Source organism: Strongylocentrotus purpuratus, unplaced genomic scaffold, assembly GCF_000002235.5.
Source record: "Strongylocentrotus purpuratus isolate Spur 01 unplaced genomic scaffold, Spur_5.0 spur5_contig_838, whole genome shotgun sequence".
Taxonomy (NCBI): Eukaryota; Metazoa; Echinodermata; class Echinoidea; order Camarodonta; family Strongylocentrotidae; genus Strongylocentrotus; species Strongylocentrotus purpuratus.
The window spans coordinates 937,242-950,786 of record NW_022145544.1 but is presented as its reverse complement, the minus strand read 5'-3'; the positions used below and the strand labels follow the sequence as shown (position 1 = coordinate 950,786).

Sequence of the window (13,545 nt, the reverse complement as noted above, 5' to 3'; positions counted from 1 at the left end):
GTGCTATTGCATCTCCTGTTGTCTATGTTCAAATCAATTGTTTTATTTTGTTTCCATTTGTTTCTTATTGATGTTTATAATCTGTAATTGTGTATTGATTATGCAAACGAAACAAATTTCCAATAATTGGACAATAACGTTTGAATTTGAATTTGAATTATTATCTATTTCTGTGCTGTAAACATGTTAATTTTTTTACTCTTGTCTTTACTTCTCTTTTTGATTTTGTGTTTAAAGTTCAATTTATATACTGTACTGTGTATCCTACATGTAATTATGTTCTCGATATACAATCTGTTTCCAATTTATTACCTTTTTGTTAATGGATTGGAATAAGTTAAATTGAACTGAATTGAATCGAATTGACATATTCATAATTCCTGCAAATTTCTACAGAATTTGATGTTGGCTGCAAATGGGACATAGTACCTTTAAAACATGATGACATGTGAAAGCAATAAGGCCTGATTATTTATTTGTTTGGGTATTCAAAAGCATTGGGCATTTTAAAGCATTGCAAACTAAACCCAAGCGTGTGTGTGTGGTGGTGGTGGGGGGGGGGTGCTATGATATCCGCCCATTTTTTGAAAGGGGGAGGGGATATGAAAAGGGGGTCCTCCGCCTGTTGATACCTTGGTGGTTAGGGCCTATACCTCAACAAGTTTGACGCTCAGAGAGATGCCTTAATTACTTTTCTTAGAGACTCGAGTTGATGAGGTAATGTCAAATATTGAGCTAAAATCTTGAGAAGCCTATCCCGTGTACCCAGGAAATCATATAAACTCTTCTTCTTCTTCTTCTTTTTGTTTTGTTTAATAATAATAATAATAATAGTAATAGCCTAATAGTCCACTCCAAATTTTATTAAACTGAAACGGAAATTCTTTTTGCCCAATTTTCTTCTTTTTCTACTTCTCCTTCTCCTTCTTCTTCCTCTTTTTCTTTTTATTTCTTTTATTTTTTTTCTTTTATGGTACCACTACCGGGCATGGTACACATTTTTTAAATAATTTACTGCAGACGACACAAATTAATATACACCACTGTCCTGTTAATACACTACTACGTACGTGCGTACACCACGCGCGCAGCTCAACTTTTAACCAATGACGTAAGATATACCGCGCGCATACTTCTTGCGCATGTGTTTTCTACTTCTTTGATGACGTAATCCAGTCGTTTCTAAGATCATGTAGGTAGCGCGCAGCCAAACAAATCACAGGTGTTAATGGCATATTAAGCACATCTCCGCTGGCTCACGATCACTTGAACAAGTTGAAAACAAAAGCTGCTAGTATCAAATCACAAGGCGAATACTATTTTTTTGAGGAAGAACATTTTTTATCATTCAAAGTATCGCAATGGAGAAACAAATTGAAGAAGCTTTTCAATTTTTTAAGGATAACCCTAAAGTGGCAGCACTAGCATTGGGAGCTCTGTTCGGGGTCGGTGCAGTGTACTATGGGTATGTTACTGTTTCTACAAATTATTACGTTAAAGGTACTATGTCCCATTTGCAGGCCAAAAAAATGAAAAAGTTAAATTCCAACTGCATTTGAAAGATAATACTACTTTAGAACTTCCCTAACAAAGTTGGGGGTTGAAAATGTCTTTAAGTGGGAAAATAACGACTATTAGTTGTCAAATCGACTTTAGGGCTACAGAGCCCAAAAGTAATAGTCTTGATTTTCAGACAATTGTACCGAATGGTCATACGTTTTATGCTGCGCAAAGATTTAATCAGTTTAATCTTGGCCATCACAAGAAGTGGGTTATTGATGTAGACAAATGCTCATGTACCCTTTACAACTCTTTTCATGTATGTTATTACCAAAGAAGAAAAAAAGCCAGTCAGACACTCAATATTGTCTGAGAGTGAAGTCTAGCAAGTAAACGGGTTTTCTTGCATAATTTGAATATGAGGACACTGCTAACGTTTAAATTTCACAGATAGGACATACATGACATATTCATAATTCCTGCAAAGTTCTACAGCATTTGAGGTTGGCTGCAAAAGGGATGTAGTACCTTTAACAAAAATGCAAAGGTGCTGGAAGTATAAATTGTTATAAACAGGGGTAATGTACTGATGAGTTATATAGCTCATAAAACAATATAACAATGAACTGCTTAATGAATAATTATGGTATGGAAGATATACCTGGGAGTTTAAGAGAATTCGCACTGAAGTTTCCATCAAGATCAGGCGTAGTCTTATTGTAGAAAGAGAGATAGAGGAAGAGACAGAGAGAGAGAGAGAGAGAGAGAGAAACAGAGAGACAGAGACAGAGAGGCAGAAAGAGAAAGAGAGAGAGAGAAAGAGAGATCTAAAGTTGAGCGACAGTTTAAATCAGGGTTTGAACTTGAGTCTCACACTCAACAATATTGTTTATTGGTTTTGATGGACACACAGAAAGTTTAAATGCTGTGGGGGTTCCCGCCAGCTGACCAGGCCACGCCCTACCGGTATCTCTTGCTATCCGGACCTGGTCAAGCATAACAACATCATGGCCAAGTACCTGACGGTCAAACTCTACTCCAAGCTCTGTGACAGGAGGACCAGTACGGGCTGGACGCTTGACCAGTGCATCCAGACCGGAGTGGACAACCCGGGACATCCTTATATCATGACCGTTGGCATAGTAGCAGGGGATGAAGAATCATACGAGGTAATGTTCTCAATAAAATATGATGCAGCTGTAAGTTGTGATGTTTGTAAGGAAACAAAATTATATTTTATTATTTTATCGTGATATCAATACTATGCTAAATTAGGAGATGCAGATGAAGATGTCGATCGTTCTTAATGAGGGGAAGCGCAAAGACAGATATTTTGAGGATGACAAAGAGGATAAATAGAAGCAGGATGAAGGAAAGGTAAGGGACGAAGATGAATGACCTTTTCGCTGCAATCTGACAGAGTTAAAAAGGAAAGTAGAAATAAAATGTAAAGAAAGTAATCTGAGTTTTTTTCACCGCTACTTTTTCTTCTCTTTCTTTCTTTTCTTCTTCTGTTCCTTTGATTCCTCTTTCAATTCTCTTCATTTACTTTACCTTTTCGTCTTCTTCTTCTTCTTCTTCTTGACTTCTTTTATCCTGGCTTCTCCATCTGCCTCCTTCTGTTTATACATCAATGTCTTATGTTTCCTTGGAATGTGACAGGTTTTCAAGGAGCTCTTTGACGCTGCCATTCATGACCGCCATAACGGTTACGGACCGGACAACATTCACCCTACCGACCTGAACCAGAACCATCTCCGAGCCGTAACTCTAGACCCCAACTATGTCCTCTCGTCTCGGGTGCGCACCGGGAGATGTATTAGAGGATACCGTCTCCCTCCTGCATGCAGCAGAGCAGAGCGCCGAAAAGTTGAAGAGGTAGGACTCCCCCCCCCCCCCCCCCCCCCCCCGTCGTGACTCTCATGACTATTGTTTTGAATGTGAATGTTATATGGGTAAAAGAGGGAGTCTTTGAAACTTATCGAAGATATATTGGTTTGTAGAAGAAACATTTTCATTGTCATCATATCCTATTTTTAAGTGAATATTTTTTTAGTCATGGATCGTGGAAGATCTGAAAAACGTATTCATCAAAATAGTGTAACCATTCTGCAAAATTACTGCGCAGTATTCAGTTTGTTGCTTGACATAATAATATTGTACGCTTATTGAACACTTTAACTATATACTCTTCCTCCATACAATTCAAAGTGCCTTTTCCTCTCTTCTTCCTCTCAACCATGAATGTTCTTTAAATCAGTGCTAATAGCTTGAAGAGTGAGATATTGACATTGACACCAATTGAGATGCAATTCATGCAGGACTCATCTGCAGATTTCCGATATAAAGAGCGGAGGAAGAAAAAACATAAGAAGATAACAATGATCAAAGTAGATGTTTGCAAAAGTGCTTTTTTTTTTTAATAACGACAATAAAAGTGAACAAACAAGTGTGTTAATTAAGTTGCTGTTTTTGCGATCATTTGATTTGATTTGATTTGATTTTCTTCTGCATTCGTGTAACAGTACACAGTTTTTCGATAACAATAATAATATAAAGTACAATCCGTATTTTTCTGACAATGAATCATAAATAAGCAAATACATATATATATCAATTGTTAATTTCAAAAACGAAATGATAAACTGTCATAAATACTAAATTTCCTCAAACATTATAGAACATAAATTATTTTGCGGAAGAAAGATTGAATTTAGCACATCCATCTTATGATATGAGAAATATTTTATTCCCAGTATTCTTGAAATACGATGAAAACTTTGTGTCTAATCCTTTCGCAGCAAAAACAGACAATGCGTCTATTGATCTTAAATAAATTAAATTCACTTCAATTTCGTTTAGATTATAAACCAAGCTCTCGCCGGCCTCAAGGGGGATTTGGCTGGGAAGTATTATTCCTTGACCACCATGTCTGAGAAGGATCAACAGAAGCTGATCGATGACCATTTCCTCTTCGACAAACCAGTCTCTCCTCTGCTGACCTGCGCTGGCATGGCCAGAGATTGGCCCGATGCTCGGGGAATCTGGTAAATACTACTACTGTTACTTTTCTCCCACGTCCAGTAATTTCATATACAAAATTCACTGATGAAGCACGCAAGATCAAAGTTAGATGCCTCCAACTATATCACGAATAAGGTACAAGTCAAACATGTATTTGACAGATGAAAGTATGAGAAATTATGTTCTGCAAGTCTATTGTTTGTGGTCGGATGTTTTACTGAAACTATGCATGTTTTTGTTTTAGATATGAAATAGAAATCTATCAGGTCGTCACAATACATGAATCAATAGCCAGGCTCTCCATCTCATACGAACAGAATACGTCGTTATTATGTTCTTGGTGGTTAGTTTTGTATTTAAATCTATCCTTGATATTACGACGTTTTACTGAAACTATGCATGTTTTTGTTTTAGATATGAAATAGAAATCTATCAGGTCGTCACAATACATGACTCAATAGGCTCCCCATCTCATATACGAAGAGAATACGTCGTTATTCTGTTCTTGGTTTTTAGTTCTGTATTTAAATCTATCATTGGTATTACGACAGGCACAACCATCAGAAGAACTTCCTTGTATGGGTGAACGAAGAGGACCATGCTCGACTCATCTCGATGGAGACAGGTGCCAACATGGTCAGAGTTTTCCAAAGATTCTGCAGCGGTTTAAATGAGGTATATACTTATTGTGTCATTCTAATTGATTCTCCATCTTGATAAATAATAATTATGATATAATGAACCTGTATAATGAGATAGTAGTAGATCTTGCAGGTTAAACATACCCCTGCCGAATCCTTGGGTTCCACAAATATTTCATATTAAATGATGACATTAATCCAACTTCTCTCTCTCTCTCCCTCTCTCTCTCTCTTTATCTCTCTTTATCTCTATCCATATCTCTCTCTTTCTCTCTCCCTCTCTCTCTCTCTCTCTCTCTCTCTCACACACACACACACACACACTCTCTCTCTCTCTCTCTCTCTCTCTCTCTCTCATAAATAGTTTGAAAAGAAGATCAAGCAGGCTGAGCATGAGTTCATGTGGAATGAGCATCTTGGATATATCTTGACCTGTCCTTCAAACCTCGGTACAGGACTCCGGGCTGGTGTCCATCTCAAGATTCCTCTTCTTAGCCAGGTATACCTTAATCCGTCTTCAAATTGATATAATTTTAATCCTTATTTTGCCCTGTAATGGCAATATCTTTGCATGCCATGCATACATAAGCAAGCATTCTAATCTTCATCATCACAAAGAACCACACGTAGCCTGATATCATCTAAACATCTTGCTGTTTTACTGTTTGCACCCTTTTGTTTAAATGTTTTTTTATTCCTTCATGGTCATCCACTACTGTTAAACACACTATTCCTACATGCATTTAAAATGACCAATCAGCACTTACGTCATTCCTGGGCAGTCATACATTCACCACTCAAGTTGAAGTTGATCGGCAATGCGTCATGGCGCCATCATCCGCTGATATGAAGATATAGATCTAGATATTTTTTCTTCTTTTTTATATTTTTTATATTTAAAAAAAAATGTTTTGGTGTTTAAATTTTTTTTTTAAATATATATAGACATGTATCTATGTGGGGTCATCATATCTGAACTATTAAGCTCGTTTCCACTGAACCCACAAATACTCTTTTAGCAGCACATATTGCCCAGAATATTCAACAGCATTCTAATCCAATGCTTTTAATAATTTCCTTTTAACGCGAAAAAAGCAAAATAAATTGTATCCTTGCATGTCAAACAGTCACTGAAAGGATTATCTCTGACCGTCATAATTGAAGGTTTAATGTGGTCTTGGCCTTGGCCTCTGATCGGGTCACGTGTACAAAACCGTGGAAAGAAAAAAAAATCAGTGGCCTCGTATATAACTCGGAAGTGATGGCCTCAAGTATATCAATGGAATAAACTCTTGAAAAAGACGGACCCAATTTTATGAATAAATTTGGTATGTTTTACAGGATCCAAGGTTTGAGATCATACTGGAGAGACTCCGCCTACAGAAGAGAGGAACTGGTGGAGTAGATACGGAATCAACCAATGGTATCTTTGATATTTCTAACGTCGACAGACTGGGCAAATCCGAGGTAATTTGAATCTTCATCTGAAAATGCAATTTTGAATTTTGTCACGAGGTGCCGGTTTATTTAATTTTTTTGTATTATTCTTTTTCATCTTCCTTCTCTTTTTTTGTTTTCTTTTTTTCTTTTCTTTTTTCTTCTCTTTCTTCTTCTTCTTCTTCTTCTTCGTCTTCTTCTTCTTCTCTTTCTTCTTCTTCTCTTCCTTCTTCTTTTTCTCTTTCTTCTTCTTCTTCTTTCTTTTCTTCTTCTCCTTCTTCTTCAACATCTTAGTGGCCCTAATTCTAGTTTTTAATTGCCCAAGGAAACATAAAGAAAAAAAACTTGTTTTATTGAGTTCCAGATGAAAATCGATTTGGGAACTTTCTCCTTCTTTGTGAGAATGTAAGTTTGGAAGAATATCATAGTTGACATGTCCCTATATAAGATTGTTGTTCATATGACCTCACATTCAAAAAATGAGACAAATCTGATATGCTTTGACCAAATGTTTACATGTGTGTGTAGTCCCTCTGAATAGTGCATGCGATTGTCAGCAAAATTGAGTCAAGTGACAATCATTCTGATGATTCCAAAAACAGTTAATTGTCAACCATTTTTTATGAACTACAATTACCAACTTTTGCCCAACTGCATCCAGAAAGTTTCTGTCATAATATAATCGCATGACCATGCAGAACTCAGCTTAATCTATGAAATCATCATGTTATAAACATTCAACGCACATTCTGGTTCAGTATAGTATATGGGTCGATTCCAACGAACGTGATTAAGTTTCCGGTTCATCTTACTAATGAGAAGAATTAAGTGATCATAGATATCCTCGTGTTAAATTAAGGGCAGCTCCAAAATACCACGCTCGAAATGTATAATGCCAAGGTCTCATCGACAGACATCTCTTGATATTTATTAAAAACAAAAAATATTTTATATTTCCGCCATTTTCATTGTAAGGCTTAACATCTGTGTAGCACCTAGGGGCAGGCGCGTACGCAGGGGGGTGGTTTTAGGGTTAACCCCCCCCCCTCGAGTTTTTTTTTTATGTGTATGTTTTTTGTATGATATTTTGGAAAACCCTCCCCTTTTGATTTTTTTAAATAAATAAAAAAATAAAAATAATAATAATAATAATTAAAAAAATTGCCAATAGGTGACCTTAAAAAGGTGACCTTAACCCCCCCCCCTCAACTGGACAAAATGTCAAATTTTCAAATTTCGAGACCCCCCCCCCCCCCCCCCCCCCCCCCTCTGCTTATTCAGCGGCTGGCTGAGTCGTTGCGAAATTTTGGGCCCGATTTGAAAACCCTCCCCTTGAAAAAATCATGCGTACGCCACCGCCTAGGGGTGTTTCACAAAGATCCTAAGTCCAAGTTGGACTCAAAGATCACGAAGAGCCATTTTTATCCTTAAAATAAAGTATATACAAAAGCGAAAATTCAAGTATTTTAGACTTTTTATAAACTCCACACATCAAGAACATGACATCTTCTGGATAATATAGTAGAAAACATGAAGGATTAGAATCAACATTTCATGCCTTTTAAAATAACTATTACAAATATTTTCATAGATGCTAACGGCTTTCCATAATTGTTAAGTCCAACTTAGAATTACGTTCAACTTTGGATTTTTGTGAAACACCCCCTGTTGTCTTTCACAAGGACGATAATATCATTCATAATGGAAATTTGTTTTTCTTTGTTTCAGGTCCAACTGGTGCAGACTGTCCTGGATGGAGTCGCACTGTTGATCAAGATGGAAAAAGAACTGGAGCGACAAGGAAACATCTCCCAATATCTGCCCCAATAAGTTATATCAATTTATTACAAACGTTGAAATGTATAACTCCAACCCCAAAACAATAATAATGAATAATGTTTGTTCTTAGTATAGTATATAGTGATAGAAGCACCGAGAACAAATTTAATCTCATAGCAATTCTGATAAACATTTTTATGTCTTAAGCTTTTAAAATTTAACAAGATTTGCTTGCACTTGAGGAATTGCTTCTTACATGCATATTTTTCCGCCTATTAAATGGATTTAACCCTAAATAGAAAACAAAAACGTAAATGAAAACAAAAAGAAAGACAAAACAAAACAAAAACACTGATGATTGATAACATTGTGCGCATACTTTATAGATGAGTATGTGTTCATTTAACATAGCAACATTTTTAGCGCTTTTCATATCAAATGCGACATCATAAGCAAATATACGACAGAGAATTCGTGAAGAATCAAAATGAGACACTTGCCTCGGAAAAGAGCACGGATTTATAATTAGTAATGAAGAAAAGTGAATTATTTGTTATTGTATTACATTATTGTCGAGGTATTTCAATGAAACAAAAATACGAATAAATGTGTTATACTCAACTTGTTTTATCACCGTATTGTGATGTTCTGCTACATCTGCATGTGTCAATTTAGTACCGGAGTGCTAATGTCATATTCGCTCATCGTCCAGATTAATGATTCTGAACAACAGAGCCTGCGCATGAGGTTCACCGCGACATCATTTAAGCAACGGGCTGAAGCAGGGCAAATTCAATATTTGGGAATGGTGTGAACACCACACACCATGTATAAGTAGAAGTGATGTGAAATTTGAAATGTTCTTCATTCGTTTGAATTTAAGATACACTTATCACATTTTTTCGAAAGATTTTTCGGACAAGAGACAGTGGTATGTAACTTCTCCCAGCTCAGCACATGCTCACAAAAGAAATGCATTCTTTTATACAATACCTCCACATTACCTTTCTTGTCCTGACGATGCTACAGAACATCTGACATAGCAACTCATATGTTGGTATTATTACTATGGTATATTGTAAACAGGTGGTCAGCTCTGGTGAAGCTACATACCACTGTCTCTTGATAGCTCACTAATGAGTAACATATGATGTCACAAGACGAATGAGATCTGGGGATCTTTAAACACTTTTTTTAAGGTTGGAGCTTAGCAGATCTGAGAAAATTATTGTAAAAAATATTTGAAAATCTATGAAATATCTTTAGATGTTTGAATAAAAAAAAAGTATGAGTTGTATGGAGCCCTGTACATCAACAGGGCCACGTTGCATAAAACTTACCATTGATGGTAACTTTGCCATCAATGGCAACTACCATGATGGTAACAGGGCTCAACAGCCAATCAGAATCAAGGTTACCATGGTAGTTACCATTGATGGCAAAGTTACCATAAATGGTAAATGGGGGGCCCGGAATCAACTTACATTTGGATATCACCCACCTTTAAACTATCGCAATTCCCCCCCCCCCCACTCTCTCTCTCTCTCTCTCCACATTATTATCTCTCTTTAATTTATATAAGCGTGGTATATATTCTTTATCTCTATTTCATTTCTCTTCTTCTCTCTCTACCTCAATCTATCTGTATCGACTCATGATTTTCAACTTCCCCAGTGGTGCAATTGGTTAGCGCGCTATACTTATAGACAGTACCCAGCGACCGTTTGGCTACGCTGTAGACATGCGGAGGTTGTGAGTTCAAGTCTCACCTGGGGAAAGCAGTTTTTTTCTTCCTGAAGATGCTACAGAACATCTGACATAGCAACTCCTATGTTGGTATTGTATGGTCCAATGTAAACAGGTGGTCAGCTCTGGTGAAGCTACATGTCACTGTCTCGTGTTAGCTCACTAATGATTGACAGTTGATGTCACAAGATGAATGAGATCTGGAGCATTATTTTGGGGGTGGAGCTAAAGCCTCGGTCTGAAATGCCATCATGAACTGCTACGAACGCCGTTCGAACGATTTTCAGACAATGGAAATTCGGGAAGACAATAGAAAAACAGGGAGATTCGTACGAAATTATCGTTCGTACGAACCTTAGTGACCGTAGCATTAGCAGGTCTGAGATAATTATTTGTATAAATATTTGAAAATTTATGAAATATATCTAGATCTTTCAAAAAGAAAATATGAGTTGTATGCAGCCCTGCACATCTACAGGAATCAACTTATATTTGGATGTCACCCCACCTTATCCCCATATCTCGCCCCCCCTCTCTCTCTCTCTCTCTCTCTCTCTCTCTCTTTCTTTCTCTCTCTCTCTCCGATTCTCTTTCTCTCTCTCTCTCTCTCTCTCTCTTTAATCTGTAAGTGTGATATATATTCTTTCTCTCTCTCTCTCTCTTTAATCTGTAAGTGTGATATATATTCTTTGTCTCTCTTTCATTCCTCCTCTTCTTCTTCTTTCTCTCTCTTCCTCTCTCTCTCTCTCTCTCTCTCTCCCTCTCTCCCTCTCTCAACATTAATATCTCTCTTTTATATTCTTTGTCTCTTTTTCATTCCTCTTCTACTTTCTATATCTCAATCTATCCATATCGACTCATGATTTTAACTTCCCCAGTGGCGCAATTGGTTAGCGCGCTGTACTTATAGACAGTACCCAGCGACCGTCTGGCTACGCTGTAGACATGCGGAGGTTGTGAGTTCGAGCCTCACCTGGTGAAATCAGTTTTTCTTTTCCTGATGATGCTACAGAACATCTGACATAGCAACTCCTATGTTGGTATTGTATGGTCCAATGTAAACAGGTGGTCAGCTCTGGTGAAGCTACAAACCACTGTGTCTTGTTAGCTCACAAATGATTGACAGATGATGTCACAGGATGAATGAGATCTGGATCTTTATTTTTAGGGTGGAGCTTAGCAGGTCTGAGAAAATTATTTGTATCTACATATTTAAAAATCTATGAAATATATTTAGATCTTTGAATAACAAAGTATGAGTTGTATGCAGCCCTGCACATCTACAGGAATCAACTTATATTTGGATGTCACTCCACCTTTAAACTTTCCCCATTTCTCTCTCTCTCTCTCTCTCTCTCTCTCTCTCTCTCTCTCTATCCCTCTCCCCTCTCTCTCCACAGTAATATCTCTTATTTATATTCTTTGTATCTATTTCATTCCTTTTCTTCTCTCTACATCTCAATCTATCCATATCGACTCATGATTTTAACTTCCCCAGTGGCGCAATTGGTTAGCGCGCTGTACTTATAGACAGTACCCAGCGACCGTCTGGCTACGCTGTAGACATGCGGAGGTTGTGAGTTCGAGCCTCACCTGGGGAAATCAGTTTTTCTTTTCCTGATGATGCTACAGAACATCTGACATAGCAACTCCTATGTTGGTATTGTATGGTCCAATGTAATCAGGTGGTCAGCTCTGGTGAAGCTACGTAACACTGTCTCTTGTTAGCTCACTAGTGATTGACACATGATTTTACAAGATGAATGAGATCTGGAGCATTTTTTAGGGTGGAGCTAAGCAGGTCTGAGAATTTCTTTTGTTTAATATTTAAAAATCTATGAAATATATTTAGATGTTTTAATAACAAAATATGAGTTGTATTCAGCCCTGCTCAACTTACAATTGGATGTCACCCCACTTTTAAACTTTTCCCCATTCTCGCTCTTTCTCTCTCTCTCTCTCTCTCTCTATTTCTCTCTCTCTCTCTTCCCCACTTCTCTATCTCTTTCTCTCTCTCTCTCTCTCTCTCCCACTTCTCTATCTCTTTCTCTCTCTATCTCTCTCTCTCTCTCTCTCTCTCCACATGAATATCTCTCTTTAATCTATATTAGCGTAATAAATATGGGGGCCAGTCACCACGAAATGAGTCCAGTGTCGCATTAGGCTCAATCGTAGTAATAGCGATGTATAGTGTGTATGTACTGAAAATTGACCCACCTACCACATTTAAGATTTTTCCAAAAATCGATTTATTAATGTCTTGTAGTTTATGTCCCCAGAGCTTAGGTCACGAAAATATCTCCTTCTAACATTTTTGGCAAATAATATAGGCTATGTTACGCATCATTAACTTTACACCTAATTATCTCAAAACTGGGTAATCCCATTGTTTATAAGGTCCAATTAGGTTTTTGTTCATATTTCTGGATATAATTTATCAATTTTAATGTGTGACCCCTTAATTTAAAGCTTACTTAATGTAGATTCATATAATACTTAAAAACAGGAATAAAAAATTTGACCAACTGGACTCATTTCGTGGTGACAGGCCCCATATTTGTTTGTCTCGATTTCACTCCACTTCTACTTTCTACATCTCAATTTATCCATATCGAATAATGAGTTCAACATCCCCAGTGGCGCAATTGGTTAGCGCGCTGTACTTATAGACAGTACCCAGCGACCGTCTGGCTACTCTGTAGACATGCGGAGGTTGTGAGTTCGAGCCTCACCTGGGGAAAACGGTTTTCTTTTTAGTTTCAGGGTACATATAGGACTCCGATTTATATGCGATAAAGGCGCTTGTCTTTGCTTTGGATTGTAGACAGTGTATATGAGGTTGTGGTTTCGAGCTTCACTTAGAAAAAGCAACCTTTTTAATTTCTAAAACAAAAAAACACTGTCTTCGGACCTTCGTTTTATCTCTAACCTTCGTATGTCTCCACATGCTCACTTTATTAGAATATGAATATGACGGACAAAGAAAGAGGACAAAATATACAGTTCCTCTTTCTATCCTCAACAATTGCTGTGGTAGACAAAGGAACATCCCTTCACTGCTATTATGTACAAAATGTGTAGAAGAGGTGAATATGCATGTGACACCTGTTCTACACATTTTTACATAATAGCAGTGAAGAGATGTTCCTTAGTGTACCACAGCAATTGTCGAGGGTAGAATGAGGAACTGTATATTTTGTCCTCTTTCTTCTTTGTCCGTCATGTTCACAGTGTTATTCTCTCTAGATTCTTCCATCTCTCAACGCTTTATTCTCTTCGTATCCTCCTTTCTATCAGTTGTTCTCCTCTCTGTCCGCATACATTTTGTTCAAATTATTCGTTCATGCCTCACACCATCCTCTACTTGTATATCCAAAATTCATTCTTTTCGATATACAATAGTCAAAGTTTATTTCAC

General features: G+C 37.2%; 1 protein-coding gene and 2 non-coding genes across 3 annotated transcripts; all 3 read left to right on the top strand.

Moving 5' to 3' along the window:
- The first annotated feature begins 2,483 nt into the window (after positions 1-2,483).
- On the top strand, positions 2,484-8,968 carry LOC581883 (creatine kinase U-type, mitochondrial-like). Its single transcript, XM_030986481.1, has 7 exons — positions 2,484-2,669; positions 3,163-3,378; positions 4,363-4,547; positions 5,076-5,199; positions 5,530-5,664; positions 6,507-6,632; positions 8,331-8,968. The coding sequence occupies exons 1-7, from the start codon at positions 2,508-2,510 to the stop codon at positions 8,430-8,432; spliced, it is 1,050 nt and encodes a 349-aa protein (XP_030842341.1). The 5' UTR covers positions 2,484-2,507; the 3' UTR covers positions 8,433-8,968.
- A 2,650-nt stretch (positions 8,969-11,618) lies between these two features.
- Positions 11,619-11,728, top strand: TRNAI-UAU. The gene is made up of 2 exons: positions 11,619-11,656; positions 11,693-11,728. It is a non-coding gene; the product is annotated as a tRNA-Ile (tRNA).
- Positions 11,729-12,757: 1,029 nt separating this feature from the next.
- Positions 12,758-12,867, top strand: TRNAI-UAU. The gene is made up of 2 exons: positions 12,758-12,795; positions 12,832-12,867. It is a non-coding gene; the product is annotated as a tRNA-Ile (tRNA).
- Positions 12,868-13,545: the final 678 nt, after the last annotated feature.